Raw genomic sequence first — 15113 nt, 5'->3', positions numbered from 1 at the left:
TTTTAGCCTAGCAGTGAGAGCATTCAGCTGAGATGTGGGAGACCAAAGTTCAATTCCACCCTCTCTGTCAGAAGGGAAAAAAGACTTGAAAAGATTCTCACACCTGTCAGGAAAGTGCTCTGACCACTGAGCTATGGGATAGTCTGATGTGGGGCTCCTTCAGTCTCCCCCATTGAAGCTGTTACACAGTGGATAAATAATGAAAGAGTGATTGGAGAAGAGGGAGTAGACCTGAGGTGTCTGGCCTCCCAGGTAGGTACCCTAGCCACTGAATTAGAGTCATTCTCTCTCTGGACCTCTGAGCAGGTAACTATCTACAGTGGAACAGTCATGCCCAGAGGAAGAAACATGGGCTCCTAGGGAACTTTTAAACTGAACACATAGGTGCTGAGTGATTTAGGCTCCTACAGGTTTTGGCAGCAGTTTTGCAGATCTCAGTGGAGCCCAGACTGGGACATAAGTGTCCAACCCAAGATGTAGGTGCCTAAGTCTGGGGTTTAGATGACAAAGTAGTTTGTGGCTCCCCTCCATTGAGGATAAAATGGTGGTGGTGACCTGGAGCCCTGTCTACACTAGAGCACCCGCCACTTTTACTATTGGCAGAGCTGAACCAGTGGCAGCAACAGTGGGGAATTTCTGGTCAAAAATCCTAGCACAGAGATCCATTTTACTTGCTCGGGGACTGATCTGTGGCTGTGGAAGCCCATAGGAGGTAGAATTTGCTTTCCTTGGACCTCTACCTCATCTTAACCCTCCCCACTTTACAACCGTGTTTGAGGGCACTTCTCTTCCCACTGTGTTTTCCCTTCTAATGACATGGAAGGACTACCCCTTTTTTCAGTGATGCCTCTGTTTAGGATTTTGTTTGGTTTTTCCATTGCCTTGGTATGTTCTAATTCCTACTGTTTGTTATTAGGATATTGTATTAATTCTCAGTGTTGTTTTATAAATAAAATGATTATCCCCACAGTCACATTGCCTCACTGTAAGTGGAGACAGCTGTATCATGAGCCTGACACTCAGTTACGATGTTAGGAAAGGCACACTTGTATCCCTAGAGACCACAGACGTGACAAAACACAGCGGTACCTACAACAGGAAAAGATACACACCTTCTCACTATGTCTGATGGGAATTATGATATAAAGATGGAGCTTTTAAGAATTACACTCAGCTGTCCCTGCTAACCAGGCACTTGTCCATGCTGAAATAAGCACCTCCTAAATAATTACTCAAATTTATTTACAAGAAATGAGTGGAAACAGATTCTGCTGTAAGCTTTTCTACCTATAGGCCACCTGAATTTATTTTTAGTTTTTCATTCAGTGGTTTACTTGCACAAAGAATTGAGTGTCATTGTTAGCAAAAATCCAACATAATTTTTTTCAATTACTGTAGCTTATTTTACATAAAATAATTTAATTTTCCACCAAATACACGTAAGTTGTGAATAAGCAGTTTTCCTGGTAACTATGTAAGCAGTGTCAGGATGAGCTCCACCCTGACATCTGGTAGTGAGGTGTGGCAAGTTGTGGAAAAGAACTTCAGGGGCCGATCTCATTTGCATAGGCACACCCACCCCGCCTAGAATGAGGCCATAGCTGCCCAAATGGTCACTTTGGCTGCTGTGGGATCCCCAGTGTCTCTGTTATTGGGGCAGGAAGAATAAATTGTTATTACCCTGATTATGGGAATCAAAGACAGTGGGACTGTACTTGGCCTTTTGTTATGATGGAGGGACTCACCATCAACTAAGTAGCACTCGCTAGGCAAGGGTCATGGGTTCCAAAACTCTGTGAATTGAGAGAGGTTGGGGACAAGTATTAATACTTGGTGGTATGGGCCCCTTGGTGAGGGCCTTACATGCTAATTGTACTTCCTCCTCTCTCCACTGTGGAATATCAGAGCTAATTTTGATTTCATTAGGAGTCTAGTTACAGGCTGCTGAGCTCACTTTGGGCTAATGGTGCACCAGCACTGAGGCTCCCCTACTACAAGCTGAATTCACCAAAGAGCTGAACTGACTAAGAGCTGAAATCACTGACAGTTGTGTTAAGTAGTGGGGGAGCCTGAAGATATATTGTGGAGAAGTTTGCGGGATGGCTGGAGTGCCTTGTGGACAGGCTGGTGGAGCAGTTCATAGGACGGCGGGAGCTGCTGGTGGGCCGCGGAGCAGTTTGTGGGACGGCGGGAGCTGCCTGTGGGCCGCAGAGTGGAGCAGAGCTGAGCGAAGCAGTTCGTGGGGCGGCTGGTGGAGTGGAGCGGAGCAGAGCGAAGGCCTATGGAGCTGTGGGGCGGTCAGCTTCAGATCATGTAAGGTGCCTTTTACCCCTGCCCCCATCTCCACCCAGGTTGGGAGGTAAAGCTCTGCAGATAAACTTTTGAACTCTGGGGCTGCCCTAACCAGGGACAGAGACTTTTGGGTCATCGGACTTTTGGAACTTTGGGTGATTTGGGGTTGCTGACTCAAGAACCAAAAGGGAAAGGGCATGCCCCAATTTGCTTGGGGTGGGTTTTTTGCTCATGGGTTGTGTTATGAATCCTGTTGGTGGTGTTTCCCCAACATAATGCCACATTGTTTCTCTCTGTTATTAAAAGGCTTTTTGCTACACTCAGACTAGGTGTTTGCGAGAGGGGAAGTACTGCCTCTTGGATGTGCCCAGCGGGGGTGGTATATATTTGTCCCAGGTCACTGGGTGGGGGCTCGAGCCGGTTTGCATTGTGTTATTGGAATGGATCCCCTAGATATTGAACCCGGCCCTTGTTGCTGCCAACTCTGATGGACAGAAGGGTTACAACTATAATTGATAAGCAAGGCATAGAACAGTGCTGTAAGTACAACACCTACTAAAATACACATGCACCTGTTATGGACAGCTTTTGCTCCTGCAATTGCTATGTATGCAGGCAAATTTGTGGTTTCCCAGGTACATTGGTTTTCAGGCATTTTGAGAAGTAGACAATCATTGTACATGCAGCTGAAAATATGGCCTAATATGTCAAGGTAATTGATACATAGATATCAGTGGAATTATTATGTTATTACTTTCCCCTTGGGAGGGGGGAAATTGTTTTGCACACTATCTCACTGATCTGTAACTTTCAAATAATTCTCCATCATGAGCCTCTGCACGAAAAAAAAAATAAGTAGAGGCCAATGGGATGTTTGTTCACTTTACACGTGTCTAATATTAATATCACAAGTGCAATTTTTTGAAGTCTGCCACCCTTGGTGAATGATGGACAGCATGCATTGAAGCCAGGGTAGAGAGCCAAGCAATTGAAAATGATGTATTACTGTACAAAAGAAAGAAAATAGAAGACAGCCCTTTTGAAATATTGATACTGTTCTAACATTTTGATTTTATAAGCGTTTTGAAAGAGTTGTATTTTAATTTAAACAGCTTAAAATTGCGACTTAACAATTAACTGAGCCTTAATTATCTTGATCCTTTCTTCCACTGCGTACAAACATCTCTTCCTTGACACAGCGATTTCCACATACAGTTAATTTTAATATCATCCCCTCTGCAGTGTTTTTGGAAAGGGCTGTCTGAGCACATTTGCATTAGCAGGGCTTTGAACAACATTTAAAGCCTTATGTGATCTCAATTTTCTCTACTCAATGCAGAAACATCACTATTCTGTAATTCTTGAAGCATTTCCCCAAGCTACTGGTGACTGTTTGCACACAATAATAGAGCCACAGAAGAAGGGAATATATGATGTGAAAATGTTGGAGAAAAAGGAAAAAAAACAAGCAGTCATAATTACTTTCAGAGACAAAGCATTTGGCAAAAGAATCCTCTGCTAAAATTAACCCTACTGGCAAATACATGTACACCTAACTTGCTATGATATTCCATACCTGGTAATGCATTAATATATGCATGATGTAATCATATATTTCTCCAGCAAGTCTGTTTTCTGGTCTCCAGGGAATAATGACAAACTGAATTCCTAGTAAGGGCACCAGGATTAGTGTGGCTCTGACAGCTTTCATGTACATGTTGGACTCAGCCCGATGAGTATCTCTTAGCTTTGTCACCAGAACTCGGACGATGTTAAGCAAAAAGAAAAAATTGACCTAAAAAAGAGAGTCTTTATTGGTAAAACACTCAAATTAAAATACAAAACCCAGCAATGACAACAAAACACAGCTTCATGGCCCTGTTAGAGCTCAAAACAACAGCTCATTGGGATTGACATTGTGCCCGCAAGGGCGGGGGGAAATACCAGCGAATGGATGACACTCAGGCCTGAAAATAGTAAGTTACGCTTTATTGAAGGAAGAATTTACGCTCCAATCTGCGCGGGAGCCCCTAGGACGTGAGGAGGGACTGCAGGGGACTCTGGCCATTCGGGACAGCTGACCAGGCAGGACTCCACTGAGGGGGAGTCCTCTGCGGTGTTATATTCTCCATGCTTATCTCAGGGTTTCATAGGGTCAACAGCTGGTTACATTCTTACATGTATAATTTATGCTTGTTATATAAACTGACTTGTTTACAGGCAAAAAATATGCTGAGCTATGCGAAGATATCTTTTGGCAGGGTCTGTCAGACAAAGTTCATTGAAACTGCCTGCATCCTCTGCTTACATCCAGTCACATGCTCAGTCCACCACTTAGCTCCTCGCCAATCTTCCACAACCTTGCCCCTTCAGACATACAGACCAAAGTATAACAAGGAGTCTGGTGGCACCTTAAAGACTAACAGATTTATTTGGGCATAAGCTTTCGTCGGTAACACACCACTTCTTCAGATGCGTACTCCATGCATGTGAAGAAGTGGTGTTTTACCCACAAAAGCTTATGCCCAAATAAATCTGTTAATCTTTAAGGTACCACCAGACTCCTTGTTGTTTTTGTGGATACAGACTAACACAGCTACCCCCTGATACTTGAGACCAAAGTATGTAACCTTGGGTGCCTTAACACACCTACTGCCAGATTTACATCAGTGGAGGATGTGCCCCCTAAATCCCTTTTTGGGCTGTAAGGGCTCAATCCTGCAAGGTGCTGAACTCTCTGGCTCCAATCTGGCAAAGCACTAAAATTATGCCCACTCAGTACCATCAAGTTCTTTACTGAACTCAATGGTACTACTCATGTGCTTAAAGTTAAGCATGTGCTTAAGTACTTTGCTGGTTTGGGGCATTAAGGACAGAATTTTCAGAAGGGCTCAGCACTCACATTTGTGGTCAGATATTCACATGAACTCCCGCTAAAGCCAATGGGAGCTGTGCATGCTTATCACCTCTGGAAATCAGGCCATTTGGTCCCTAAGGAAACGGTACAGCCTGAGTATAAGCAGAATATGGACTTCCCATCTTTCTAGTACAGCTAGCTCATGTACTTTCACACTAATGGCACGATATCATGCACATAGCAGTGACATAGTTTCTCCACTTGTCAGATTTTTGAAAACATTGAAATGATTTTGCTGTATTACTCAGAGCTATATTAAAATAGTCGTAACTCCATAAATAGATGAGAGAGCATATCTGGGCCTTCCAGCATGAAAAGCCATGATCAGGAAAGCTTCAGTATTGTAACTACTGAGAAATACCTCAAATGTTTTACATTTGTGCTCTGCTTAGCAAGGAATAATATATGATTTCTGTGTCCCCACTCGCCACTTATTCTCCAGGCTTCCCCCAGGCGTCGCTGACTCAGATCACCTAACCTTTACTTTCAGAATTCCTTCAGGCAACTGATTAAAAAAAAATGTCTGTTAAGGTAAAAAGATGTGGCTCCTTTGAACCTGCCTGTCACTCTGTTTCTGCTGGGCAAAGAGCAGATATTGTGTTTCCATGACACAGCCACATTATGAATAGCACATTTTCAAACCAGGTATTATAAATGAGCCCCTGCAACCTCAAAGGCAGGGGGGCTTTGTCTGGATGGGTGAGGGAATAAAAGGTAGTAGCTCCTTTAAAAATCACCCTCTCTTGTGGATTCGGGTGGTGATGGGTAGGCATTATCTGTGATGGTGGGGCTCCCATAAACCATTGACCCCCTGCACATCTGAGAGAGGGGATTTAAGCCCTGTCTCTCCAGGTTAAGCACCTTCTCATGCCTGGATTAGCTCTATTTTAAAGAAAGATTAACTTTTTCCTAGAAACATGATAGATCTTTTTCTTAGGGTGTCTGAAAGATACAGCATTGGAGAAGAGTATTAAAAATCCAAAAAGACTTACGTGCCCTCTGTCAGACTCAGCATTATGACAGCAGAACATTTTTTAGGCTGCTTTAATAAATCCGGTGCTGGGAGCTAAATTCCTTCTAAGCTGCACGGCCGCACATCAGGCTATAAAGGTGTGACGAAGTTGGGGAATTTTCTAGTGGTTTACATGAACAGTGTCTGCGTGCCTCAGTTTTCCTGTGTGCTGCATGTTTAACAAGGTGGTGGGAGAGGGTTTTTTGTTGCAGAGGACCAGGTGTGACCTCACCTAGCACCTGGAACCCCGGCCAATGGCCTGGATATGGGGGATCCTAGCGACTGGTGACCTGGTGACCAAGAGGCTCAGCCCAGCTTGGAAGGCAGCCAGTTCAGGGCAGTGGAAGGACAATGGGCTGAGGATAGAGGACCCCGGTTACCTGACCAACCAGTTCCAGCCATGGGGGAACATAGGATGGAGGAGAGACGGCCCCAGCAACCTGTTTACCTGGGATGGAAGACAAAGGACAGGGGAGGAGCTGTTGGGGCTGGTGATATAGGACGCCTTGGCTAGAAAGAGGGGACTGCTGGACTGGGGAGAGACAGCAGTCAGAGCCCATCTGGATGCAGTAGAGACCTAGATATATTGTGCTGAGGGATGTTAGGCCTGAGGGCCAGGAGAGTTTCCTGTGCTGGGTTCAGATGCTCAATAAACCTTTCTGTTTTACGCTGGCTGAGAGTCACTCCGGTCTAGAGATTAGGGTTGCATTATTCCCTCTGGGGGTGGAGGACCCAGGGGATACAGAGTGAATTAACTCCTTGGGGGGGCCACAGTGAGAGACAGGCATTCAGAGAGGTGCTGTTCCAGGAGGCAGAGGGGCCTATGGCTTAACCCTCGAGAGAGAGAGTGGACCCCAGAGAAGGGCTGTCGCACTGAAGGGGATTCCTCCCAGGGACCGTACAGAGCTGGGAGAGAGCATGAGTCCTGAGAGTCTGTGATAAAAGGGCCAAGCAGGCGTGCAGCCATAGGGGTCTGGGGAAAGGAGAGAGGTAGGTGGGGAGGGGAGCAAGTTGGGGGCATGCAGGGCTGCCGCGGGGAGAGACACCTCTCCCCCGGCCCTGGAGCTGCTGTCAGTGGGGAGAAGCGCCTCTCCCTGGGAGCTGCTGTTAGTAGGAGAGGGCTGGGGGCTGTCCCCTGGCCCCAGCCCTGGGTCAGCCTGTACCCCAAACTCCTCATCCCCTGCCCCACTCCACAGCCCACACCCCCAGCTGGAGTCCTCACCCCCTGCACCCCAGCCCCCTGCCCCAGCCTGGAGCCCCCTCCCACACCCTGAACCCCTCATTCCCGGCCCTACCCCAGAGCCCTCACTCCCCTGCACCCCAAACCTCTGCCCCAGCCCTGAGCCCCCACACTCCAAACCCTTTGGCCCCACCCCACCACACGTCACCTCCATATCGGTGCACATAACAAAATTCATTCCACAGGTGGATATAAAAAATTAGAGGGAACATTGGCTGTGAATGATTGTAAAGAGGAGGAGCTCACTGAGCATTCTCATTCCAGGCAGGAAAATTTGTTACCATACCAAGCAGTGTGACTTGTTTTCACAAATGCTATATTACAAAACTATCCTGTGTAGTTTTCCATTTCCCATATGTGATTAGAACAATTAAACTTAGAACGGAGATAGTAAGTTATTTTCTAGACAATTTTTAGGAAGCATACTGCAGCTTGGTATTGCTGAAATCCAGTAACAGTTCTTAAAGGAGGTTTAGAACAAGATTTTAAAGATTTTTAACTACTCTGAAACAGATCCATGTTCATTTATAGACATTTCCACAATGCTCAGCACCATCGCATTTGATCTCTCAGAAAAATAATGTGGATGTTTGCAAGTAGATGTCAGATCCCAAGCCAATGAAAGTTGAATCTGTTGGGATGCTGACACAGTGCATCTGGGTGACAAATGGAGATAGGACTAATGTTTGGTATGAATAAAAACTTTCCCAAAATTTCAGGGTGTTCAGGTCTGTTTACCAGTTTGTGTATTTTATATTAATAGGACAGTGGAACTAGTGGATTCCCTGATGCATATACTCCTGTCATATGAACATTAATGGAAGTTACGGGGTTGGTTTTACCATATAGGCAGAACTTGTAGGTGCCTAGGGTGGCAAGACAGAGTGAGTGGGAAAAAAACAAAAAAGCCAACCTTGGGAATCCTAGCTGCAACTTCCTTGATTTGCAGTCTCATGCTCTGTGCTGCTCCTACTCAAGCATTCTATTCAGGTTCTTATCCCCCCAGCCTCTTCCCAGTTTAGCTCCCTACCTCTGTTCCCTTTTATTACAGCATCCAACGAAAAAGGGTAATTCACCACTGGAACAATTTACCAAGGGTAGTGGTGGATTCTCCATTACTGGTACTTTTCTATCTGGTAAAGATCTATCATGTCTCTAGGGAAAAGTAATTTTAAAATCAAGACAGGATATTTTTCTAAAAGCTATGCTCTAGTTCAAACAGGAATTATTTTGGGGAAGTTCTGTGGCCTGTGTTATGCAGGAGGTTAGACGAGATGATCACAATGTTCCTTTCTGCCTCTGAATTTATGAAAACCAATGCTGAATTATTGACTTGGTCTCAGGCTAGTCTGAAACATAGTTATTTCACGTATACCACATATAATGCAGCACATTTAGCACAGGTAAGGTTAACTGCATACAATAGAAGATTCAGTAGTTTAAATAGCTTGGCCATGATTTTCAAAAGGAATTAATGATTTTGGATGCCTCTGTTTTTAGATTGCCCCAACCTGAGACACCTTGAAGGGGCTTGATTTTCAGAAAGTGCTGAGCACCCACCCTCTGAAAATCAAGTCCCCTTAAGGGGGTCTCAGGTGGGGCATCCAAAATCACTTGCTACCTTTGAAAACCTTGGCCAACCTATTTAAGATACAGAATCTTCTATTCAATGCAATTTTGTATCATTTCTGGGAAGAGCAAATAAACTATTAACATGATAACAAATAATATTCTTACCAATAAAGCTGCCATTACGGGTCCATGAACAATATAGAGCAAGTGAGTGTCAACGCTCATCCAGCAGCTGGAGGAAGAATATATCATTAATTCAAATACATTTTTATACAAAGCTATAAAATGTGCTAAGTACCTTTAAAATAGATATAATACTCATACTCACTTGTCATTGAAGTATTTGGCTCTTGCAACAGCGTGAATAGATGCTGGCACTAAAGGAAACCCTACAATGATTAACGGTATACATCAGCCTTCATATTTTTTGGCATGCATTTCATGTGACACTTAAAATAACATTTCTTCTTTTTAAAAATCACGTATAAATGGGAATTCAAAGCTTCGACAAAAGAATTATAATAATAATATAATAATTGACTTTGAGTCATATGGCTTTCTCAGTTGCAAGATGTAGAGGAGAGTAATTGTGATACTTCTGTCAAAAGCAGCCATGGAGAAGTGTCTTGCTACCATCTCAGCTCAAAGCTGCTGTCAGTCACTCCAAGCATGTTGAAATATATGCAGGGAAAGGGGGAATGGCCAGCCACACTGGGGAGGAGAGAGAGGGAGCACGATATTCTAGGTGAAGTATTCCCTTTGGAAAGCAGGGTTCCTTGATATGTAAATCCCCACTGAATAGGGCAGCAGTAACTTATTCTGCATGCCAGGTGATGGAGCAATAAATGACATTACAGCAACCAGGCTGCTTTTACTGAGGCTGAGGCCCAGGCCCTAGAAAATGTATAGAGTGGAGCCAGGAGTCTTACAAGCGTGTGAAATCTTGGAGTGTTTACTCTGCTAATCCTGCAGATTTCCAGATACTGTACATTCAGATGGCCCTACTCCACATGTCTATCATTAGTAAGGCGGATATGGTAGAAATCCTGACTCTTCCTATCCCCATATCAGCTCACGTAAGTCCTCTTTTGATGTGAAAGAGGAGGATACTGCACTTACAGACTGCTGTAGGGGGCCCATTTTTCTTTTTATGCCAATCCTGCAGAGGGAACCACTTGTACGAGGCTGAAGGTGTGGAAACCTGCCATGCTGTATTCTCTTCCTAGACCGAAGGAGCAGGCTTGATGTTTTCTAGTCATCCGGGGTTTTTTTTGAGAATCCTGCCTCCAAACCCTTGAATCTTGGGAAATCCATGCCACACTAGTTTCCCACCCCCACCATTAACAGCGTGGTGATTCAGTAATCAAGCCTTTCCCTCTGGTTGCATGTTACTTCCCATTCCAACAGGCTAAGAACCATGAAAAGGGGAGGTTTGCTAAAATGATAACATTAATTTATACAACATTTTACTTTGTAAACTGTGATGGACCTGGTAAGCAGGAAACAACCTTATCCAACAACTCTGCACAACCCCTTCCCTTGACCATGTGTGTGGAAGGGGCCCAGAAACATGGAAAGACCCTGACCTAGGATGTGTCCTGGTTCTTGGAAAAACAGCAATGGCATGTCAAGCCAGGAGCAGCAAGGAAGCAGGATGCATGGAGAAACCACCAGCAACTGTGTAGCTCAAGGTGTGACTGCTGGGTGCAGGTCTGTGAGGGACTTGTGAGGAAGCAGCAGAAACTGGGAAGGAAGCCAGTACAGAGGGGACCCAATAAAAGAGATACCATTAAGTGATCCTGGCTTGGAAACCTGCAAGTTCCTATTTGCTTTGAATAGAAGACTGGGCTGAAGAGGGCACCCCAGGCACTAAGCCTGAAGAGTCCGAACTCTCTGCTGGACTGACCCAGGGGCCCAAATAAGATCTGCTATTGTTTTCTTTGAGTTGTAAGTGTTTAAGCCTCCATAGCGAGGGTATTTGCACCTTTGCTTTTCTTGCCATCCCTGGGAAAATACTCTCTCTCTTTAGCTAAGTGTCTGAGTGGTGATTGGAACCCATCTGTGCTAGTTCTTAGGGGGCCTAGCGACTGAATCACCATCAGTGCTTGCCTCTGAGTAACACTGGCCCACCACTAGCACCTTAGAAGTAGTGAACCAGTCATCAAGGGTTTAACTAGGTCAGTCAGAGTATTATGGGTTGGGGCCACGCTCCCTTACTTCCTGTTTACTGAGTGGGAGTTCCCCTCACTGCTCCACACACTCTGTTGCAATGTATTTAAATAAAGCAGCAACTTCGCAACCCTTAGTCCTGTGAGTAGTTATTTTTGTTGCATGAAGCGGTCTCTTTACAACAACTTTGGTGCACCACAGTCCAGCAGCTGTGCTAGTTACCAAACTAAAGGCCACTGCTACGGTGTCATGTCTTAGTGACGCCTCGCTTTAGCACTGCCAGCCAAATCTCTGACTTTCTAGCTGGCCGCTCCCTTTTGATATGTAACCAGTTGGTGCCATGGGGCTGCCAGCAGCTCTGTAGTGATAAGCTAGTGCACCTTCTAGTCACCATTCCTTTTTCTGCACACCCGAAAGCCATATTTTCATGTGAATTTATTTGTTTGCCGCCCACCACACAGTGGAGGTTACCACACTGTGGAGGATCCTAAGTTTGTAGACTTTATATTTATAAATTAATTAGGGCTGTCAAGCAATTAAAAAAATTAATCGAGATTAATCACGTGATTAAAAAAATTAATTGCGATTAATCGCACTGTTAACAATAATAGAATACCATTTATTTATATATTTTTGGTTGTTTTCTACATTTTCAAATATATTGATTTTAATTACAATACAGAATACAAAGTGTACAGTGCTCACTTTATAATTGTTTTTGATTACAAGTATTTGCACTGTAAAAAAACCAAAAGAAATAGCATTTTTCAATTCACCTAATGCAAGTACTGTAGTGCAATCTCTTTATCATGAAAGTTGAACTTACAAATGTAGAATTACGTACAAAAAATGCATCCAAAAATAAAACATGTAAAATTGTATAGCCTGCAAGTCCACTCAGTCCTACTTCTTATTTAGCCAATCGCTCAGACAAACATTGTTTACATTTTCAGGAGATAATGTTGCCCACTTCTTGCTTACAATGCCACCTGAAAGTGAGAACAGATGTTCTGATTGCACTGTTGTAGCCAGCATCGCAAGATATTTACTTGCCAGATGCACTAAAGATTCATATGTCCCTTCATGCTTCACCCACCATTCCAAGGGACATGTGTCCATGCTGATGATGCATGTTCATTTTCATCATCTGAGTCAGATGCCACCAGAAGAAGGTTGATTTTCTTTTTTGGTGGTAGAATGTAGTTCTGTAGTTTCCGCACTGGAGTGTTGCTCTTTTAAGACTTCTGAAAGCATGCTCCACACTTCGTCCCTCTCAGATTTTGGAAGGCACTTCAGATTCTCAAACCTTGGGTTGAGTGCTGTAGCTATCTTTAGAAATCTCACACTGGTACCTTCTTTGTGTTTTGTTTAATTTGCAGTAAAAGTGTTCTTAAAATGACCAACATGTGCTGGGTCATCATCCGAGAATGCTATAACATGGAATTTATGGCAGAATGTGGGTAAAACCATGGAGCAGGAGACATACAATTCTCCTCCAAGGAGTCCAGTCACAAATGTAATTAACGCAGTTTTTTAAACAGGCATCATCAGCATGGACACATGTCCTCTGGAATGGTGGCTGAAGCATGAAGAGACATATGAATGTTTAGCATATCTGGCACATGAATACCTTGCAATGCTGGCTACAAAAGTGCCATGTGAATGCCTTTTCTCACTTTCAGGTGACACTGTAAATAAGAAGTGGGCAGCATTATCTCCCATAAATGTAAACAAACTTTTTTCTCTTCGTGATTGGCTGAACGAGAAGTAGGACTGAGTGGACTTGTAGGTTTAAAGTTTTACATCGTTTGGTTAATTAGTGCAGTTATGCAACTAAAAAAAATCTAAATCTGTAAATTGCACTTTCACGATAAAGAGATTGCACTACAGTACTTGTATGAGATGAATTGAAAAACAATATTTCTTTTGTCAGTTTTACAGTGCAAATATTTGTAATCAAAAGTAATATAAAGTGGGCACCGTACACTTTGTATTCTGTGTTATAATTGAAATCAATATATTTGAAACTGTGGAAAAACATCCAAAAATAGTTAATAAATGTCAATTGGCATTCTATTGTTTAACAGTGCAATTAAAACTGCAATTAATCAGGATTAATTTTTTTAATTGCGATTAATTTTTTTTAGTTAATCACATGAGTTTACTGCAATTAATTGACAGCCCTAAAATTAATACATTTCAAAGTGAACTAGTTGAAAAACAGTTTTATTCCTTTCTATAGTCAGGAGGAATGTAGCTCTTTGGATTGCTTGCTTTAAGTGTCAGTGACCTCATCAGTGCTTTTAGGAGAAACACAGAGACCTGAACTCAGGCCTTGGCAAGCAAAGCTTTGTTCAGTTCACCTTCAAAGAATGCTCATGGCCAGAAAAGTGACCATGTCAATATGATGTCATTTTGGTCACTGTATCAGCTCCCTGGGGGTCTTAAAGAGATATCCACTTACTCAGCTGCCAAAATAATTTTTCACTACAGTTAGGACTGCAGAGTCAATGAAGATCAAACTGGATCTTTTTCTGTTTCATGCATCACTAACCACAATATTAGTGATGTTCCTGTTGCAGAATCTTTTTAATGACAATAATGCAGAAGAAGAAGCAGGAAGAACGTAGCTCCAGATCCCATTTTTATGGAGCCACTTAGTAATACCAAAATTTAAAACCAGGGGTTTACGTGAAAAATGTATAGGTGCAGTGCTACACATGGTGAGAGTGGTGTTTTATTATTCTGTTAGGTGCATATGCACAGAGAACTTGGCTCTACACATTCAAATGTACATCTTTAGGTACAATTGAAAGTTTTCATTAGTATATTATAGTTCAGCAAGCTCATATTTATCTATCATATTTATCTTTAATTTCCAATGTTACTCTCCAAATTTAGGTCAAATTGTGATCTGCCCTTGTGCAGTTCCACAAAGTTTGGAGGGGTGAACCAGAAACAGAAACAGTGAATAAAGACTGCTTGGTCTTTACTTCTTCCAGGAAGCAAAACACACAGAGAGGGACGGAAGAAGATGAGACCATGATTCAACTCTCTCTTTCCCCAGACCTGGGCATGGCGCTGCGCTGGTTCACCAGAAAGAGAAGGGGCAATCTGTACCATCCTTATAGATGAAACAGAGCATACACCCCTTGGGCTAACTAAGAAGCGCTGCGGGAGACGGTGCATCCTTAGGCACCAGGCAAACCTCTCTTGGTCATTCCTCAGAGCGGTGCAGCTATGTGCTGTCCCCTATATTGGGATGTGTGAAAAATCACAAATTGTAGCCTCTAGGAAGCATCTGAAAGTAGCCAGCCAGTGATAAATATGACAAATCCCTACAAGCGAGCCCTGTTCTTGCTATGGCACAAAATGGAGTTAGGCTTGAGTGCACTTCCAGTTACATTGTGAAAGAATCTGTTTCAGCATGGCCATAACCAATGATCCCCAATTGAATTAAATGCAGTTTGGGCTGTTTGAAACAGCAAAACAGAGTGTAACTGAGTGCATTTGAAACTATTTCTCCTGACCAGTGATTTAGGGGTAATTTACTAAAACACTGAAATAATAACAGGTAAAGAAAGGGATCTCAGAAGGGAATGTTGCTCGAACAAATCATGCTAGATTTGTTACACAGTTGCCTCAAGGGTCAACATATTACAGAACCTATTCAATGATTTTAATTACCTCAGCACGGGGAAGCATGGGGAACTTTCTCAGATATTTTCTTTTCTTTAAAAGCTATGTTTTATTATTGCTTTAGTGGGTCTGGTAAATAAAGCGAGCTCGCCTAGTGCTGAAATTGACAGCGATGAAATCAGATTATTGTTATAGTTATATAGTATACATATACAGTGTTTTCAAACACAGTTGAGTCACATTCACTAGCCATGAAATGAGAATTTACACAA

The 15113-nt window shown here is 43.2% G+C and overlaps 1 protein-coding gene across 1 annotated transcript in view; it reads right to left on the bottom strand.

Moving 5' to 3' along the window:
• CALCR (calcitonin receptor) overlaps positions 1-15113 on the bottom strand; it is a gene marked incomplete at its 5' end in the record, with an annotated part of 117388 nt that overhangs the window by 25343 nt on the left and 76932 nt on the right. Inside the window, 3 exons of the mRNA XM_077808749.1 lie at positions 3869-4087; positions 9199-9265; positions 9362-9422. Coding sequence (XP_077664875.1) covers positions 3869-4087; positions 9199-9265; positions 9362-9422 — 347 coding nt within the window. The remainder of the gene's footprint in view (positions 1-3868; positions 4088-9198; positions 9266-9361; positions 9423-15113) is intronic.

This window comes from Eretmochelys imbricata, chromosome 2, assembly GCF_965152235.1.
Source record: "Eretmochelys imbricata isolate rEreImb1 chromosome 2, rEreImb1.hap1, whole genome shotgun sequence".
Lineage (NCBI taxonomy): Eukaryota > Metazoa > Chordata > Testudines > Cheloniidae > Eretmochelys > Eretmochelys imbricata.
The sequence above is the reverse complement of the archived record's forward strand: the minus strand, read 5'-3'. Positions and strand labels throughout refer to the sequence as shown.